General features: G+C 41.3%; 3 protein-coding genes across 8 annotated transcripts in view; all 3 read left to right on the forward strand.

The window, feature by feature from the left end:
* LOC126857516 (ETS translocation variant 1-like) overlaps positions 1-7,540 on the forward strand; it is an 83,083-nt gene extending 75,543 nt beyond the window's left edge. For 3 of the 6 annotated variants that reach the window (XM_050607010.1, XM_050607012.1, XM_050607014.1), the window contains 5 exons: positions 631-766; positions 958-1,094; positions 5,390-5,898; positions 6,340-6,679; positions 6,776-7,540. In XM_050607010.1, coding sequence (XP_050462967.1) covers positions 631-766; positions 958-1,094; positions 5,390-5,898; positions 6,340-6,679; positions 6,776-7,197 — 1,544 coding nt within the window. In that variant the 3' untranslated portion in view covers positions 7,198-7,540. The remainder of the gene's footprint in view (positions 1-630; positions 767-957; positions 1,095-5,389; positions 5,899-6,339; positions 6,680-6,775) is intronic. The other 3 variants (XM_050607015.1, XM_050607011.1, XM_050607013.1) reach the window with 1 other exon arrangement.
* Positions 7,541-7,949: 409 nt separating this feature from the next.
* LOC126857521 (uncharacterized) lies at positions 7,950-10,618 on the forward strand. Its single transcript, XM_050607022.1, has 4 exons — positions 7,950-8,182; positions 8,870-9,225; positions 9,302-10,033; positions 10,155-10,618. The coding sequence occupies exons 2-4, from the start codon at positions 8,876-8,878 to the stop codon at positions 10,429-10,431; spliced, it is 1,359 nt and encodes a 452-aa protein (XP_050462979.1). The 5' UTR covers positions 7,950-8,182; positions 8,870-8,875; the 3' UTR covers positions 10,432-10,618.
* Positions 10,619-10,956: 338 nt separating this feature from the next.
* Positions 10,957-18,627, forward strand: part of LOC126857511 (colorectal mutant cancer protein) — a 39,382-nt gene continuing 31,711 nt past the window's right edge. The window contains exons 1-2 of the mRNA XM_050606997.1: positions 10,957-11,615; positions 11,902-12,330. Coding sequence (XP_050462954.1) covers positions 12,221-12,330 — 110 coding nt within the window. The 5' untranslated portion in view covers positions 10,957-11,615; positions 11,902-12,220. The remainder of the gene's footprint in view (positions 11,616-11,901; positions 12,331-18,627) is intronic.

Genomic DNA, 18,627 nt, shown 5'->3' on the forward strand with positions numbered 1-18,627 from the left:
ACATGTGCTTGAATAAACATTTTATCTCTCTCTCTTGCGTAACGAGAGTCCATCGAAGTCCATTTTATCGAAGATAATTATTGCAAGATCTCTCGCGATATCAAGATAATTGAATCTATCGCGGCGCGCTTCTTCCTATCAGTAAATTTCCAATGTTTACAAATACAATTATCGCCGGAGGCTTGTGACTTATGCTTCCCACGGCCCGGGAGTCTGTTTGACTTATCGGGGGCGCAGCCCTTACCCTCGCGAAATCGTCGGCACCCCATTAGACCCCACCTTCCCTCTCACGTGTCGTTGCAGCGATGCGTCTTCACTTCCGATACGACACGCGCCCTTATGTCCTGGCATCGTTCTTTCGGCTATGAATCGTCCGAAGAAAATGATCACGCTCGCATTCGATAAACGATAATGATATGCGGCGGACAGGGGGTTTGCGAAAATGTCAAAAGTCATTCCGTCGTGTACATTGATATTGTCGAATAGAGTTGTAAAATAACATCACGATTTTTTACTAATCAAGTGCTGCGCCGATTTTTATTTTTATCTTGTCCCTAATAAAAAGAATTATCTAAATACGGAAAAAATGTGTACTGATCGCGATTTATATAATTGTTTTATTTGTATCAGGTGCAAATGTGAAGCAGGAGTCTAGCAATGGCACGAGAAATGGCGACAACGGCAATTATCATCCCCAGTATCAATCTTCTGTCGCGCACAGTCAAAACAACGATTTCCTCGAGCTCAGATCGGATCGTTGCTTCGGGTAAGTTCGACGAAAGACTGATCTAACGGTGATAGATTTTTCTAATAACGCGATTTAAAACGCATGCAATGTAATCGCAATCGCACGAAAAAATGTTCGTTTATATTACAAATTAAAAAAAAAATGTGAATTGTGAATCGCGTAAGTCTACGATTGCACGCGTAGAATGAAATTTTGCGTGTTATTTGCAGGAATCGAAAGATAAATGGACCGGCTGGTAAGAGCACGAAGGACGTCGCCGTGAAGGAAGAACCGGCGGATCGAAGCTACGTGGAACCGCTTCCCGTGACAAATATATCATCCGCAACAACTCAGGACACTCAAAACGGTAAGAGATTTATACGAGGAGATGCATTTACTTATTGTTAGACAGATTTTGCGGACGAGTGTCAAGAATGAGAACGCGAATCGCTATCTTCGTACGGGGATCCACGCCGTGACAAATCTCTGCACAAAAGAATCCACGTGGCACTATTCCACCCCATGGAATCCATAAATAACTGGGGGTACGAGGGTACCGCTCTCCATTAATCGAGTCGACTTCCGATTAGCCCTTTGAGGGTCTCGTAGCTACATGGACGATAATGTTTGATGCCATGCCGTTTTCTTAATTGTTGCTTATATCGATTCTCTTTCTCTTTCTTTTCATGAGTATTGAAAAATGTATAATAAAAATTTAAAAATTTACAAAAAGATAAGATGGATATATAAAATATTTATTGATTATATTATTTTTTCTAATATATTTATTATACATTTCGTATTTTATATTTATTTTGCAAAGAAGATTGAAATAAAGAGAGAATAGTAACATAAAATGTAACATTTCCCGTGATCGTTGCGAGACTTCCAACTAATGCACTGCAGTCGCTCACGCGTGACTGAGCATGCGTAATTGAATAATTAAACGATGCTTTCAAGTCGAAAGCTATGGCGAGAGCATCTTGCAGATTTCAACAAAAGCTAAAAGAAAGAAAGAAGGCGAGGCTAGTTTTCCCAGGAGAAAATGTAAGTCGAATATTCTCTCATGCCTCGCGCCAATGTAGACAGAAAGAGAAAGAAAGACCGAGAGAGAAAGAGAAAGAGACATTTTCAACAATATATTTCATACAACTACGAATTATTCTAGGACTTTTATCATTTGAAAAGTGGAATTAAAAAACTTTAAATAGTAAAAAGAATTTTTTTCTTAAATAAGCTATTGATATAAATTGTAAAAAATATAGATCTCTAATGTTCAAGCGACGCGCATAGAAAGAGATTGCTGATGTATAATTAAATTATATATAAATATTTATTTGCAAGGATAAATATACAGCACGAACACCATATCGCACAACAAATATTTCAGCAAGACTGATATAATAACGGTTTTTCTATCGACATTCATTATCTAATAGGTCATGTGAATCAAAGAAGATACACACTGTTACCACCACTCGTCCCGTCCACAAAAGGTAGAGTCAGTGAGGGGTTGCAAGCTCATGCTTTGTAATCAGACCGATTAGTCTTCCTTTATTCACGCACACGTATACATGTACATACGACGAGCCGAATCCTTTAGGAGCTCGGTTACGGTTATATCCATGGCTCGACACTCTGTATACGCGATGCTATCAAGTCACCTGGGATTACGCTCATGTTTCTCTCTTGGCGTAATTCTCCCTACCATTAAGCCGTTTTAATTATTCACACGTAGTTTAGGTTAATAATAGGATACATTTGCTCGTATCGATATCCCGCAATCTACTTACGATCATCCAATTTATTTACCAAAAGGAGAGAGTCGTCTTGCATTTCGCACGAAAATTAATGGAATATTTTTGAGTCTTTTTTTAAGTGCGGGTTTATCGAAAAGGAATCGAAAAAAATTTTGTAAACTTTTATTTTCATTACATTTGCGAAAAGAAAAATTGCAAAAATTTGTTAAATATTCTGAATGGTCGAAAAATGTTTAGATAAAAGTTCAATATTTGAGATTATCTCGTTTAGAGGGGACAAACAATTCGGAGCGCAATACGACGAGCGGAATAGTAATAACCGGTTAATGGATACCGATTGCTTCCACAGTTCCACTAATTAATACGAGCAGAGGATTACGAGGATTACAGATAGCGACGGTCTATTCTGTCGACAGAATCACTCTTCCATGCACGCGATATTACGTAGAGCGGAAAATTCGCATTGGACGAAACGTCAATTCGCGTTTTTTATCTTCGGTACGTGTCGCGGTAAATATTTCCGTGGCTAAAAAGAAAAGAACAAAAAAAATGCACGCACGACAGAGAGTGGAGTACGCAAAAAAAAGGTATTTTCCGTTCGCTCGGGAAAGGACAAGGCGAGCCCGTCAGGTTTCGCCGCTCGTCAGGTGGGTTGGAAAATAGAGCTTGCATTATTAACGGAGCACTATGCCGGAATTCGAGGATCAGCGAGACAGAAGAGAGGAGAAAAAGCGAGAGAGAGAGAGAGAGTGAGAGAGTTAAAGCGAAAAGGGAACAGAACGAGCACGAAAAGGGAGGAAGAGCGGCGGCACACAACCCGTTTCTCCTCGTCTGAGAGTGGACGAGTGGAAGCCATCCTCTTTTCCGTAGCCGATCCCACCCCCTGTCCAACGCGTACCGCCGCCCCCTATGGCCAGTCCTGAATTTCAACCCTTCTCCGACCTCCCTCGACGGTGGTATCTCGCCACCAGTTTCATCAGCTCGCGATTAATTTTAATCTAAAACCACCCGCAAAGCCTCTGGTTCACCCCGCTCGTCTGCCGAGGCTGAGGTCAACCCCTTTCGTCAATCCCCTGCCGCCCTGTTCGCTTTTCGAGAGAGTGCTAGATTGGTCCAGAGCTTTCAGATGTCTTCCGAGAGATCTTCGTCCGAGATTTGACCTACGTTCGCTCGAAATAAAACGAGCGTAACTTAATCTTTTTTTTTTTAACAAACTTTTTTGCCGAGATTCAACATTTCATTTTAGATATACGAAAAGAATTGAAACTCTTGCAAAAGCTGATTAATGCGAAGAGCAAATAATTCGGATGTGCATATATTTAGTATTCATCCTTTAATAATAGAATAAAACCCTTTGAGGAAACATTTAATCCGCGTATTATTCTTCTCGTTAACGCGATTTTATTAAATCCATCGTGTTTTTCTTCGTCTTTGAAAAAAGATTCCAAGAATCCTTCTTGGATGCATCGCTGTTTCAAAAACTTTCGGTCCTTTTGATGACACTCGTCGTCGGATGCATCGCGACATCGTGTCGTTGCAACAATGTTTTATCGTCTCTATATATATGCTCTCTCTCTTTCTCTCTCTCTCTCTCTCTCTCTCTCTCTCTCTGACCGCTCGCGCGGCTTCTCAATTTTTCAATATTCCCCATGCGCGACTTGGAGCGTAACCGGATTACGGCCCGAGAATGGTTCTTTCGGTACCGCGTCGTCGAGAGGGGGTGGTGGCGACGGCGGTGGTGGCGGCAGCCCCCGAGAGAAAGAGAGAGAAGCGCAGCCCGATTAATATACATATCGCGCGAGCTCTCGGCTCGGCTTTCGATATTTCAGGGGGCACCAACGCGCGCTATCCGCGGGCGGGCTCCAGTCCCCGCTGGGCTTTGAATATCCACCAATTTCCTGCCGATATTTGTGTGACGAGAGCGCTTCAACCGGCCCGGCGCGTGAGTGCAATCGGTAATACGGGGAGAGAGCTCTTTTTTTTTTTTTGTTCGCTCGAGAATTTCTTTCTCCTCCTCCTCCACGCGAAGAAAAACGCTCGTGGATAATCCCCGTGCTCTTCCCGCACCTCTTCGTACCATGACGCCTTCTTATTATGATTACGGGAATATAAAGTTTCTTGTATACGAGAAAGCATAAATTCTCTTTTCTCAATGGAGATTGTTCATTATGTCATTTTTGGATTTTTATATAGTTTTATTCGCGCAAAAGAGTAGGAATTATTAATTGTCAGGATCAGATATGATTATTGTAGGGATAGAGTACATAGAGGATAGAGAGTATCTTTGAATTGATACAATTGAAAAAGGGATGATAGATGAATAAAAAAAAAGTTATGTGGAAGATATCACTTTTAATTTTTCAGTATAAAAAAAATATATTTTTATCCTATGATAGTCACTATCGAGATGTGAACTCAACAACATGACAAGATAGTTAAGTTTATTTATGTTTTAAAAAGTTTTAAAAAAACGCAAATATTATTAAGTTCTCAATTTTCAAAATTGTTATTTTGAAAGCAATTTTTTTTCCTATAAGAAAAAAAAATCAAAATGTATTTTTTTTATACTGAAAAATTAAAAGTGATATCTTCCACATAACTTTTTTTAACAGTTACTCAAATAATTTTAAATTGCTTTATTGAATGAAACGTTGTACTCTTCTTTTATTCATGTCTTGATAGCTAGTTATCATGATGAATTTGACGATATGTGACACGTCTAACGTTTTATTCATTATTTTTAATCTATTTTTTTGTGAGAAATTATTTTCTTTTTGTTTGTCTTATCGATTTGAAGATATATATTAAACGTCAAGATATTTTCTATACTATATTATATTAATTTAAAATTGAATTTTTGACATGATATCAATTTTTACAATTATGGTGCGTTTTGTTACAGCGAGCTCTTTAATTTATCAGCAACGTCAACAACAACAGTACGGGAACATCACGAGGGATCATCCCAGAGGTTCGTCACCATCATCCAGTCGTCCGGCCAGCGCTTCTTCCTCGACTTCCCAGTGGCAATCGACCTTCTCCGAAACTTTCCTGCCGCGACCTGAGAACTGGAATTCCGAGGTTTACGCGAAACGAAGCGGCACGCCGACCTGGACAGAACTAGGAGTGCAGTTAGATCCTAGAAATTCGTCCTGGGAACGGCAAAACGGTTGTTATCAGAAGAAAGGTTCGCCAGTTTCAACCTGGAATCCGGATCACGTCAACAAGAGGCCGTCGTCGGCGACCGGTATGCCCACCTGGAATGACGTTGCCGTTGGTTATCAACAACAACGACGTGGTTCCCTGCAATTGTGGCAGTTTCTCGTAGCCTTGCTCGACGATCCTGCAAATGCGCCTTGCATCGCATGGACCGGGCGCGGGATGGAGTTTAAGCTGATCGAGCCGGAAGAGGTTTGTAGAAAAAATAGTCGAAGAATATTTTTTATATACAGGGTGGGCCTAAACGTTCCCGCTAAGCTTTGAGATTTTATAGGAAATTTAGTTCAGAATAAAATGTCTGTGATTTCAGAAGTTTTTCGGCGTTAATTTTTTAAGAAAGCATTTCTTGATCCATGTTTATAGAAAATTATTTGTTTAGAATTAAATTTCTTATAAAATTGTAAATTTTCTGGCTAGAACCCTTAGAAAGCTTGGGCCCATCGTGTAAACTTGTTTATAATTTCTCCATTTTTTCCAGTTTTTATAGTTTTATTTAACTATATTTTTTAATTTTTAATTAAAATACATAAAAAATACTTAAAAAAAATACTTATATTTAAAATATAATATTTAGATAAAGAAATATTCCAAGATTTTAATAGAAATTTCTTCTATTGTATTTTCTTTTGGCAGGTGGCACGCAGATGGGGCGTCCAGAAAAATAGACCGGCCATGAATTACGACAAATTGAGTCGTTCATTGAGATATTATTACGAGAAAGGCATAATGCAAAAGGTCGCCGGCGAGCGATACGTGTATAAGTTCGTCTGCGATCCGGAAGCGCTCTTCAACATGGCGTACGGGACCGGCGCGTCTTCGGGGATTAATGGAGAAGTTCCGAGTAATATGGTACGAAGTCACGCAACGCCCGGGAAAGGGGCGGCGGGCGGAAACGAAGTTCCAGATTTGATGAAGCATCCTGCCGCGGGATATAGCGACGCGGTTTTCGCCATGTACTCGAATACCGCCGCAGGTTAGACAAAATAGCATGCTTCATTAACGCGTTACTTTACATCTATTGAAATTTATAACATACATATATATCCATACTGTTATATTTTTTTTATAGTGTATGGACCTTCTAGTCTTCATCATTTGCACCAATATCTCGGCGGTAACGAGGGCTTCAAAACGCCACCGAGTAGATACCATCCCCATTATCCCCATCAGTACGGTAGCAATCATCATCATCACCACCATCACCCGCCCCCGAGTTACACAGAGACTTTTCTGAACTACAGTCGGTTGTCGCACGAGCCAGCTTTCGATTCAAAGACGCAGGAAGCCCAACCGAGGGATTCGTATACCCAGGAAACGGAGAGTACCGGCAGAGATCGAGAGGGTGCATCGATACCCTATGAAAGCGTGCAGAGATCGCAGTTACCGACCACAACCACTTCCGCGCAATCCTCGATACTGGACGGCGCGGCGAGCTCGAAAATTGAGCAAGCGCCGTACACGTGTCTTGGCGTCGGAAGCTGCGTCTGTTAAATAAATGTGATCGAATCTGTTGTTTGCATATTATTTAAAGGGAAATCTCCCATCGAATCCTATTTGACGTTCCCTCGAGACGGAGCAAAGCTGCGAATCGTCTGAACGTATATGTGTGGTATCTTGTAAATATATTACTTATTTTTACGCGCTAAATTATCATCGGAGATAGACTAATAAAAATCTGTTTTAAAATGAATTTCGATTAGCGTCTAAGCATTATCTCCGATTGTTATTATGCGTGTGTTCTAGTAGTTTATCGCGGTTGTAATTTATTTTATAAATATAAAATAAATCTTTATCTCAATAGAATGATTCGGAAATACAAATTACATAACTTGTTTTGTTTTTTTTACTTACAACTCGAACAACAGCATTAATAATTAATAATTTATGGGTTTCCATAAATTAGACTAATGATTTTAAAACAACAACACTATTCCAAAATATTGTTTCATTTTGATATCCAAGAATAAAAACTGGCAAATAAAATTGCAGAAAGATAGATTTAGATGGTACACATGCAGCTGTGGAAAATAACATCACGAGTTGCAAAATACGAGCTTGTAATTCGAAGAAAGTCAATAAATATTAAGTCACAGGATAAATATCGTCCTCCTCACGCGTTTTCGACGATGCGCATATGACGTAGTGCGCGATTAGCCGTGTATTTCGGGCTCTGACATATGAATCGAACATGTTTATATCGACCTCTCGCTTTCCCTCGCTCACACTGTCGGCCGTCCTCTTTCTTAGCACGCGACAGAGTTTCGCTGAATAAGTATAACCGATGACTTAAGTCGGCTCGTCAACCTTGCGATCCAAAAGCTACTAGAAACACTTTACGAGTGACAGCGGCAACGTCAACATCTTCCGAGATTCATATAAGTGTTAATACTGATGACAATCGGTGGTTAAAGTGCGCGATTTGAAATAATACTGTGTCATTAATTTAATTAGAGAGCAACATTCAAAAAATTTGTCCGTAAGTATTTTCTTTAATTCTCTCGATATTTTATTAATTTTAATATAAATTCTAATTATATAGTTTAATATAATAATGTCATTAAGCACATGTGTCTAAAGTAACGTTCGAAACGAAATTCGCGGTTCAAAAAATCTTACGCAGCTAAAATTTTAACAATGAACGTTTAATTGAGCAACGCTCCAAAAAATGTCGCACTTCGTAAGATTGCCAAATATAACGATTAAACCATCGCCAAGTAGGTATTGATCCTTTCCACGCAGCTTCCATAATTCCGAGGACTACGTCAACGATAAAATTGACATACGCGTTTCGCATTCTGAGTGACTGTTTCCCCGCCTCCGAATGCGTTCTCTTCCGATGATTGGCTGCGCTACTTTAAATCGATTGCTTGATGAACGTTGCCAGTTTCTCGAAAACTTAATTTTGCACAATGTCAGAGTCAAATGTAGTTAAGTGCATAAATACATCATTTCCATGCTCTTATTGAATTTCAATCGGTGATAATCGGAAGCGATTAACAGCGCACACAAACGCGCATAATCACGTTACTTTAAAATTGATCGATTAATGTTTACGTGATTGTGCATACATATATTTGCGATATGTTTGTATCTTTTATTTTGTATGATATTTGTCATATCAATTAAAAACTAAAATTTAGCTAGAGACGATTTTTCCGCATAGATAAGTATGGCGAAGACAAAATCCACCGAGCAAGAGGAAATAGCAGGAGGGATGGGTTTCAAGGACAAACAGAAAGCATTGGATACACTAAAGGCTCTGGATGGCCGCGACATCAGTTATCAGTATCACGTAATCACGAGCTTCGTTAGTCGCGCGAAAAGAACGTTGCAGATAACGCGAGACGAAGAGAAACTAGCGAATTTGCGAGACTCCCTGAAAGTATTTGAGGATTGGTTAACGGATTACAAAACGAATAATAGAGGGAAAGAGAATCTTGCATACTTGCCGATCGAAACGATTAAGGCCTTCCGCGGTCTCGCGAAGAAATACGACGTGTGGAACAATGAGTTCTTCAGGTAAGAACCCAATAATCAGTGCATTTTTTTACGATGAAGACTTGAGACGATGAGCTGATATAGATTTTTATGTTAGGGCGTACAAGGCTGAGAAGGGTGACTATAAGAACCTGCGGGCAGCGAAAGTGCCTGGCGGAGACATCACGTGGGATATTGAGAGGAACAGGCGTTTGAAAGAGATTATCGGGAAAATCAAGGACGAATACATCCAATGGTATGAGACGGACATGGGAGATTTTCGGGGTTTCCCAACGAAGGAGCACACACAATGCATCGTACTCGCGTACAGTCCCGATCCTTCAAAGTTGAAAAAATTGATGACTCAGGTACGCGAAAAATTCGGCGAGGATGATAATGACACGGATATCGAGGAAGAAGGGCAAGGCACTAAGAGAGCTCACGACAGCTCATCGAGCAGCGATAGCGAGCCAGAGAAAAAGTTCGCGAAACGTTCATCGGAAGCTGATGAGGAGAATCAACGGAACGAAAAATCGGAGAGCGCGCTAAGTTTCAAGGACAAGGAGAAAGCTTTGCAGAGCATCAAGTCCTTGGAGGGCAGAGACATGTCGTATCAGTTCCATGCGATCAGCGGCCTGGTAAAGCGAGCCGAGAGAGTGATATCGTGCACGAAGGACAAGCAGAAGATTAAGAATATGACGGAAGCCGTGGAGGTCTTTGAGAATTGGATCACCGATTATAATGTAAACGGCCGGTCGAAGGAAAACTTTAATTATCTGGCAATCGATATTGTGCGAGCCTTTAAACCTCTAGCCGAACGATACGGTATCGAAGACAACGGTTTCCTCGAGTAAGTTTCATTCGAAAGAAAAAATAATTGAATATATTATAAGAAAATTATTGAACAATAATAAGATGTGAGAAAGTTTAAAATGTATCAAAAAATATTTTATTTGCATTCGATTTTACAGGGTTTACGAAGAGGCGGACGGCGATTACAAGAAACTCAGATCTGTTCGAGTTCCAGAATCGGATATTACGTGGGATGTGAAGAGGAACGAGCATCTACGAGAGTTAGTAGATCGCATAAAAAAGGATCACGTTCAATGGTTCGATACGGATGCCAAATTCCGAGGTTTGCCTACCGCGGAACATACACGATGCATTATGTGGGGTTTCAGCCACGACGTTGCAAAGCTGAAGAAGCTCTTGCCAACATTAAACGAGAAACTTGAAGCCGCTGACTAATGTGGCTTAATAAATGTTGGATTGTTGCCGAATCGTTGACGATTCTATCATATTTGTATTGTTACGTAACAAAAGAAAAAAAGAAATGCCTGCTGCATTACGCATATTATATTTTAACATATTATTCATATGTTATACACAATTTGTCATATTTTTGCTATAATAAATTTGTTTATTTTAATTGATACATAGGAGAAGTAAACAAATAGAAACCAACGCACTTTTTGAGAGATTCGAGATTCTTGATAGACGGAGAATTAAAAATAATTATTAAATTGAAAAGAATATACCTTACATATTTGTATATACGTGCATATATAATTTTTTTTTGTTTTTCATTTTTTCATATTTAGCATCGTTATTTCGTATTGTTTCGTTTACTATTCGTTTAGTATTTACCGACCTCACATATATTTATCGGCGTGGCCTCTTTATATTTATATAACTTATTGGCGACACGCGAGATGGCGTCGCAATCGGCCAGCCGGAGGTCTTCAACCGCGACGAACTCAATCGATAGTTTTTATCGGTCACCGTCGGGAGTGCGATAAGTCGCGGCTCCGGTTTGGAGGTTAGGGTTAGGTTAGTGACTCGTTGACATCGCGGCGACGGCGGACGCAGGCGGTGAAGTTTTCGGTGGGTGAGAGAATCATCAGGACCGAATCGTGCAATCATCGAATCGAGCAAATCAAACGTCCGTTATCGTGTGAAAATCGAATTGTGCGAACGACGTTACATATACGGACGAGCATCGGCGCGATTCGAGTTGACGGGTCTGTTTATATCCCGCGCATACGATCGGAGCCAGATCGCGGGTGGCATCCGCGTCCAAAAATAGAACGGCGGCGGCGCCTACCGCGTCAACGAACGAATTCTCGTCCGCGCAGACGAGAGAGAGCGAGAGAGAGAGAGAGAGAGAGAAGGGAGTATCATCCTCGGAATTCCGACGACGCGCCGAATGACACGGGGGTGGAACGCGTGCCGCGATAACCGCATCCCTTTCCTTTCTTCGACCGCCACGTACATATAACGAATCCGGAATGTTCGTCGCGACTGACGGATCGACCCGAGTCCCGCGTGTCGTTGACACATTGCGCTGAACCGTTCGATCGAATGTCCGCGAGTGGCGCGACTCCCACTCTCTTCAAGAGAAAAACAGGGTCAATTGGGGTTGCAGCGGTGAGGTGAGTGATAACGAACGCTATCGCCATTCGTAATAATTTGTTCGGTCGCTTTATGACAACTATCGAAAAATTTTTCGATAAGAAATTTTAATCGAGCATCTCAAGCTCGAATTACTCTCTCACGTGCTAAATTTTGAATAATACTATATTAGAATGTGAATTTTCTCATTATAGAGGCCGAAGTATTTTTTTCTTTTTTTTTGTAAACAACTGTAAGATTAATTATAAATATTTACATGACAAAAAAAGGCGCGAAAAGGAACATATCTCGTGATTTCTCCTACAGCATTTCGGAGAGAGGGCGTCTCGTCTTGGCGCCGGGGCGCACTTTGGCGTGAAGTTCGCGACGATGCCCCGACATCCATCGTGCGTGCGGCACGCGTCGTCGCGTGTCGCGAGATAGACGCGCGTCGGCGACGACCGCGAGAGCATCGATCTCTCCGCGCGAGCGCGAGGCGCCGCGAATTGAGATTCGGCACGCGGCGGCGAGCAATCAGGGGCGCAAATGAGGCGCGTGGCGTGCGAAGGCGGGTGGCACCGATCGGCGGGAATACCGATGACGACCGTTCGTTGCGAGACGGCCGAGGCCAAGCCCCAGTGAGAAGATGTCGCAGACCGCGGATGCCGAAAGCGAGACGGGCTCCATTTGCGACGAGGAACGCGTCCGGAAGCTGTTCCAGGCATGCGACGGCGACGGCGACGGATACATCGACAGGTGAGTCAAGAAAAAAAAAAAAAAAAGGGAGAAACAATATTTGTAAGATTGAAATACCGCGAATGAGATCGATTCGCCGAGATGTAAACTGACTCGAGATAGAGTAGCTCTATCTTGACTCTCCGGTTAATATCGATCGTGTTGATGATACGACTTCCCATTTATTTCATTAGATTAAGTGCGATGAAAGGCAATATCAAAGAACTTGAATAGATTTTTTGAAATTATCGCTTGCAGAATTCATTTCTGCCGAACAAAAATATTGAGATAAATAGTGATATACAGGGTGTTTCTAAAAATTTTATGATTCTTTGTCGAAAATTAAGGATGGTTCTTCATATAAACATATACTCTTATATCCCTTTCTGAGGAGTTACCTCTTTCAAAGGAGGAGGTAAAAAGGGTTTTTTTATAATTTTTGTATAATTTTATATTTTTGTTCCATTTTTTTCCAATCAACATTTGTTTTGCTTGCTTTTTTTATTCTAAAATTCAAATTCTCGTCATTCGAAGCTTATATGTTTAGCACTCTGCTTAATAATGTATTTTATTTGTTTTCTTGAAAACTATTAATTTTATGAAAAAAAAATAAAAGAAAAAAAGTTTCTAAAGGAATCAGCTTTCTAATGTATATATTTAGATGATTACATTTTGGTCCGTTAAAAAGTTTTAATAAAAAATTGAATAGGGATAGTTAATTTTATCCCCTTATAACGATACAGGATCATTTAAAAAAAAAAATTAATAAATATCCTTTCAGTGCGAAATGTCCATCAAATTTCATTTTTCTAACTTGTCAAAAATTTGAAAACAAAATTTAATTTATACTTCCTCCTTTGGAGAAGTATAACTCTTCATGGAGGAATAAAGGAGTACTTATTTATATGAAAGATCTCTAATTTTCAACAAGGAATCATCTCCTAAAATTTGTCGCACTTATTATAGAAACACCCCGTATAATCCAGTCGATTTGAATTTTTCCAAAGACAAGTATAAATATATTTTATGTGAAAATTCTTTCACGGTAAATTCGGGACTCGCGAATTTTTGCGCGGTTACGCAATTAACGATGGTTGACATTCGATGGTTCGCGCGCGCGAACAGAATGGAAGGAGTTCTCTCGCATGCGTTGACGTGACCGCGCCTGCCGTTGGCATGTATATTTTAATTATTTCTTCAATTAATTAGAGCCGCCTCTCTCTCTCTCTCTCCTTCCTGCCATGAATATGACGAGAGTTCGCCGACTCTCCCGAGAGAGCCGGTTGAGTTGGCGCGCGCGGCGTCTCTCTCTATATTTCTTTTTATCCTACGTTAGTAAACTTTGCCGAGCAAACTAAACTGGGGCGGGATCGCCGCGGTAATAGAACGCAAACGCGCGTGCAATAATAATAAGTTTGCGATAATTTACGACGACGAGAGAAGCTCTCGCGAGCGATAGTAGACGCGAACTGTATTAACTTTAAACTCTCCCTCCCTTCCGTTTCTCTGTCGATTTTTATCAACTGAAAACAATTTTCTCGCGTTGAATTATCGAGTAGCCTTCTGTGTTTCGTAAAACTCGCAACTCGAGAAACGCTCTTCTTCTTCGATAGAATATTTTAAATATAATCCGCAGTTACGAGATATCCCTCTTACTTTTGTTTCCCGGTTCGTAAATTAGATTCTATCGTGGAACGTTTTGTTACGTTCGTTTTACGTTCTACTTTCTTCCTCGCTCGCCTTTTCCATCGTTATCCATGTCTCGATATGTTTCTCCCTCGTTGTTTTTTTTTTTCTTTTTTTTTTCCCTCCGCGAAGGGGCTCCGTGCACCACGGCGAGACCTCGATATTGCGTTCCTAGCACGACGCGCGCGTTTCTCCTCCCGTGGCAACTCGGCGTTGCCTTTTATTCCCTTCCGATGAAGCTTTAGGTGCACCTTTTATTGCGCTCGTCGAACATTACAGTCCATTTTGCTCCTCCCACTCACACAACGGTTCTTACGTACGCTTTTCTGCCGCGGGTAACTTACGTAGGCAAAATTACGTCCGCCGCGATCTCACGTATTATACGCGTAGAATGTTTACGCAGGGATTCCGTGTTTCTACGTACGTTATAAGCTACGCAAACATGCATTTATATGTGTAGAAGGCGTGTCGAGAGAGCTCGACGGTATACTGTATTCTCCCTTTTATTTAACCGCGCTTTTTACCGTGTACCGATTCGTATCTGCAAATAAAAACAGATGACTTTTTAAATATCGCAAAAAGCTTTTAAAATTTAATTTAAAAACGGTTTATGTTTTTACTATATTATATGTTTTTCCTATATTTTTTTTAAACGTGATAAAGTGGCTAATTGTTAAATGGATAATTGTTAATACTCTCTAAAAAGAAATCAATTTGTTTCAAGTCACACAACACGCCGGATAGACTTAGATTCATTGTGATTTTTCGTCAAAAGTCGAGAATTACAATTCCGTTTGTTTTCCGTGTTTTTTTAAGTAGCGGAGAGAATTCATTAAAAAAAAATTGAATTAAGATGCGTCTTTGCGAGAGAGAGAGAGAGAGAGGGATGATGGGGGGGGGGGCAATAAGACTGGGGGAGGCAGAACGAGTGCCCGCTCAGGCTTTAATCCCGCGATCGAGATTTATCGTCGGCGATCTAGTTTTATCGTGTGGTACGATAAAATGATGAGATCTTCCAAGAAATTACCGCGCCGTTGTTGGCGCCGTTAACGAATCTCGCGCTCGATTGTCCCGAGATAAATCCTCGGCTTCGAGGTCGCGGGCAACATCTGCGCGATTGGAACGGGGATGATTTATAATTAACTCGGCCCGGGTCCCCCGCGCGATAATAATTGCCTTTACGTCGTTAATTATCACCCCGGGGAGAGTAACATATCGATTCGTTAACGAGGAATAATTTATTGCTCGTGTCGAACGTGTCGTCGCCGCGTGTTTTATGGCGATCATTCGGCTCGCGCGCGCGTGCGCGTTTATTTATCTTTTCACATTTTATTCCCATACGGAGAGAGAGAGAGAGAGAGAGAGCCATGCGATACGCGTATGGCTCTCTCTATATAGATGCGTTTTGTAAGCGAGTTGAGGAGCTCGACGAGGAGGAGAGTGCGTGCGTGTCTTCTACAAACAAATTAAGAGAGTAAACCCGGCGGTACAATTCCTCTCTCTCTCTCTCTCTCTCTCTCTCTTTCTCTTCCGCGAAAAGGGAGAGAAAGATGAAACAATATTTCCCGACTCATTGGTATTCATTACCACACGCTTTCGTAACCTCGTTATATCCTCGCTCCCCACCTCAGGAACTTTGTCGCACGTGAGATGCACGTTTTTGGCGCGCATACTTCACACGCGAACGTTTCATTAGCCTTTATCCCAAGTAATGTATACGTATGATATTTAAGGCGTCCCCTAATTTTATCCCTTACGAGGAGATAAATTTGTCTTTATTTTATCTAAAAAAAAAATATGAGATTACGCGAGCGTAGAAAAGATTCTTTTTTTCTACCTTAAGTAAGCTCTCTCTGGAGGGAGAGATGGAATAACGAAACGCACTATCGTGAAAGCCGAATCTTCACGCCTCGGACAATTGTCGGATTGACGTCGGGAAGCTCGATGACCTGATTTTCCGGGGATATACAGTTTAGCGTTTAGCGTTTCTTCACGCAAGGCAGCCGCGAGAAGAGATTGTGTGTTTCTCGGACTGATAACAGAAGGGAAAGGAAGGTCGATTTCGTCGATGCGGACCCCTCGACGATACCCCGAGGGTCGGCCCCGAACGGAGGGCTGGAGTTTCCCCCCTCCCCTCCCTCCCCCTCCTCCTGCTCCTCACCCTTCTCGCGTTTTATGGCAAGTGAGTCACACAACCGCGATCGGGTTCTTTCGACTCTTCTCTCCCTTTTCGTTGTACGACGATTACTCCTTCCAGCAGTTTGCAGACTCCGTTTATCGGCATTTCTCTCTCTCTCTCCTCCCTCCCCCTCCCTCTTTCGTTTTTCTCTCCACTACACTCCATCCTCGCATATCCCCCTTTGTTGTCTCCGTTTCCCTTCTCCCCCCGCGGCTATGCCTTTCTACTATCACGTAAAATTCAGTTGATTCGCGTGCGACGAATACAGGCTGCACCCATTCCCGTAATGCAACAGATTTCCGTGAACGAAAGCGAACGTGGAGTCGTAAACGTGAAATTTCGGTCGTTCCGTTACGGAATATAATGCGAAGGAATAAAGAAGCGAGTGATCGTTGCTCCGTTCTTCGATATCTTTCTTTTTTTTTTTTTTTTTATCTTTCCACCGCCTTAGTTCCTGTCCGACGATTTACTTTACGAATAAATTTTCTCTCTAGGCTATTTCTTTTTTTTTTATGAATAACAATTCTCTTTCTTCGAATAGCTTTTTTATCGCGAGATGAATCTCCGGAGAGAAGTCTCATTCGATATAGAATAAGAATGAAAGTAAATCGATTTCGGAGAAGTTTGTGAAAAATTTAACGGGGTATTACAGAATTCAGATGCGATAAAATTATATTAGCGTTTGGCAAGAAATTAATATCGCGGATAACAGCTGTTCAACTTGTCATTTTGAAACATTGTACGAAATATATAGACTCGATAAATGATTTGTGTGACGGAACGTCTTCGCCGATGACAATTTTCAGATTTTCTCGACTGCGACGTCTACGCTAATAGATGCAACGAGTTACCTGAGCTTGTTTGCACGCGACGGAGATACGTAAACATAGCGGGAGGAAATTTCTGCGAAAGACTTCTCTGAAAGAAATATCGCTCGAATCGATACCTCGACTCGTTTATCCGTACTCGAGTTATTTTACAGAAGGAGCAGAGACAGATCATATGAGAGAAAAGCGGAGGAAGAACGATAACGATGTTACTAAAAAATATTAAAAAATTACACGATATGTATATTATATCTATTTAGATCTATTGTATCTTTCGCTGTCTTCGCCTTCCTTTTTTTTGTCCGTACATCCGGCGTGAAAATTGACCGATCGCCGATCCTCGAACAGCATTTTGCGGCGAAGGCATTTTCACGGCCGTCCATTTTTACGCGCGATCCCGCACTCGTAATTTCGTTACGCGCGGCAGCTCGCTCTTGTAGCCTCGTTTATCTCGCCTCACGGTTCGATTCAGCCGCGATAAATCTCGAAATCGTCCCGGCCAGTTATCGTTATTTACGCTTCTCTCCTTCTGACCAGCAGAGGAAGAGGAGAATACATTTGCCACCGTTGCAACTGAAAATTTTGTCGACGGATCATCGATGATTGTCTTTGGCAAAAATTGTAGAATCAATCTTTCCTTTTCTCATATTTTCGTTATCTTGAGGATTAAAATGGAGAAAACTAAATGGAGATAATTATAATTTTTTATTCTCGTATCAACTAGATTAATATGATACATAATTATGATAACGATCACGGAAAATTTTAACATGCGTTAAATAACGAGAACATACTTTTTTAACATCGTATCATTATTATATTGAAATTTTTTTTCTCGAAATAAAAACTGTAATAAAATGCGCGACGCGAGCAGATCTTCGCGTTAAACTCCGAATTATTTTCGGAGTCGCTGTAAATTTGATGAATCTTGGCGATCGATACGCCAATATCATAGCTGGCGACGTCAAGGTCTCGCGTCTCTCGTCGCCGTTGCGAATTATTAATATCAGTCAGAGATTCCGAGATTAACTGCATGATCGCGACGCTAAAATTGACGGCCGTAAACTTCTCTCCGGCTATGTGTGTGTGTGTGTGTGAGAGAGAGAGAGGGAGAAATCTCGAGACTCTTGCAAAATTTCATCATATGAGAAGATCGTTTATTTTCAACCACCGACGGTTTTAAAAGCGACGACACGCAAAGGTCCGGTGTCGGGACAATCTCGTAATCGGAGTAACACGATTCACTCGCTAATTATCGCGAAATCTAAACCTCTCGAGAGACAGAGAGTGCTAACAAAGAGATGGTCGTTAAAAGGGAGGAGGATGGAGTGCGGACGGATTCGTTGGACAGCAAGGAGGGTTTCTCTCTTTCCGTTAAAAAAAAACCAACGTTAGATGACATCCCTCTTCCCCTTTCCTTTCCTCTCCCTTGCTCCGTTGCGTTTGCAGCTTTTCCTTTCTTTTTTTTTTTTGCGTCCCTTTCTTTCTCTCTTTTCGTTTTTTCTCGTTTTGTTTTTAATAGCGCCCACGGGACGGTATCCGACGAGAGGCGAAAGCTCGCCTCTTTCGGAAAGGGCGGATTAGCCCTTTATAAGGTGGTATAAGGCTCCTTTTATATAAGGGACT

Source organism: Cataglyphis hispanica, chromosome 21 (genome assembly GCF_021464435.1).
Source record: "Cataglyphis hispanica isolate Lineage 1 chromosome 21, ULB_Chis1_1.0, whole genome shotgun sequence".
Lineage (NCBI taxonomy): Eukaryota > Metazoa > Arthropoda > Insecta > Hymenoptera > Formicidae > Cataglyphis > Cataglyphis hispanica.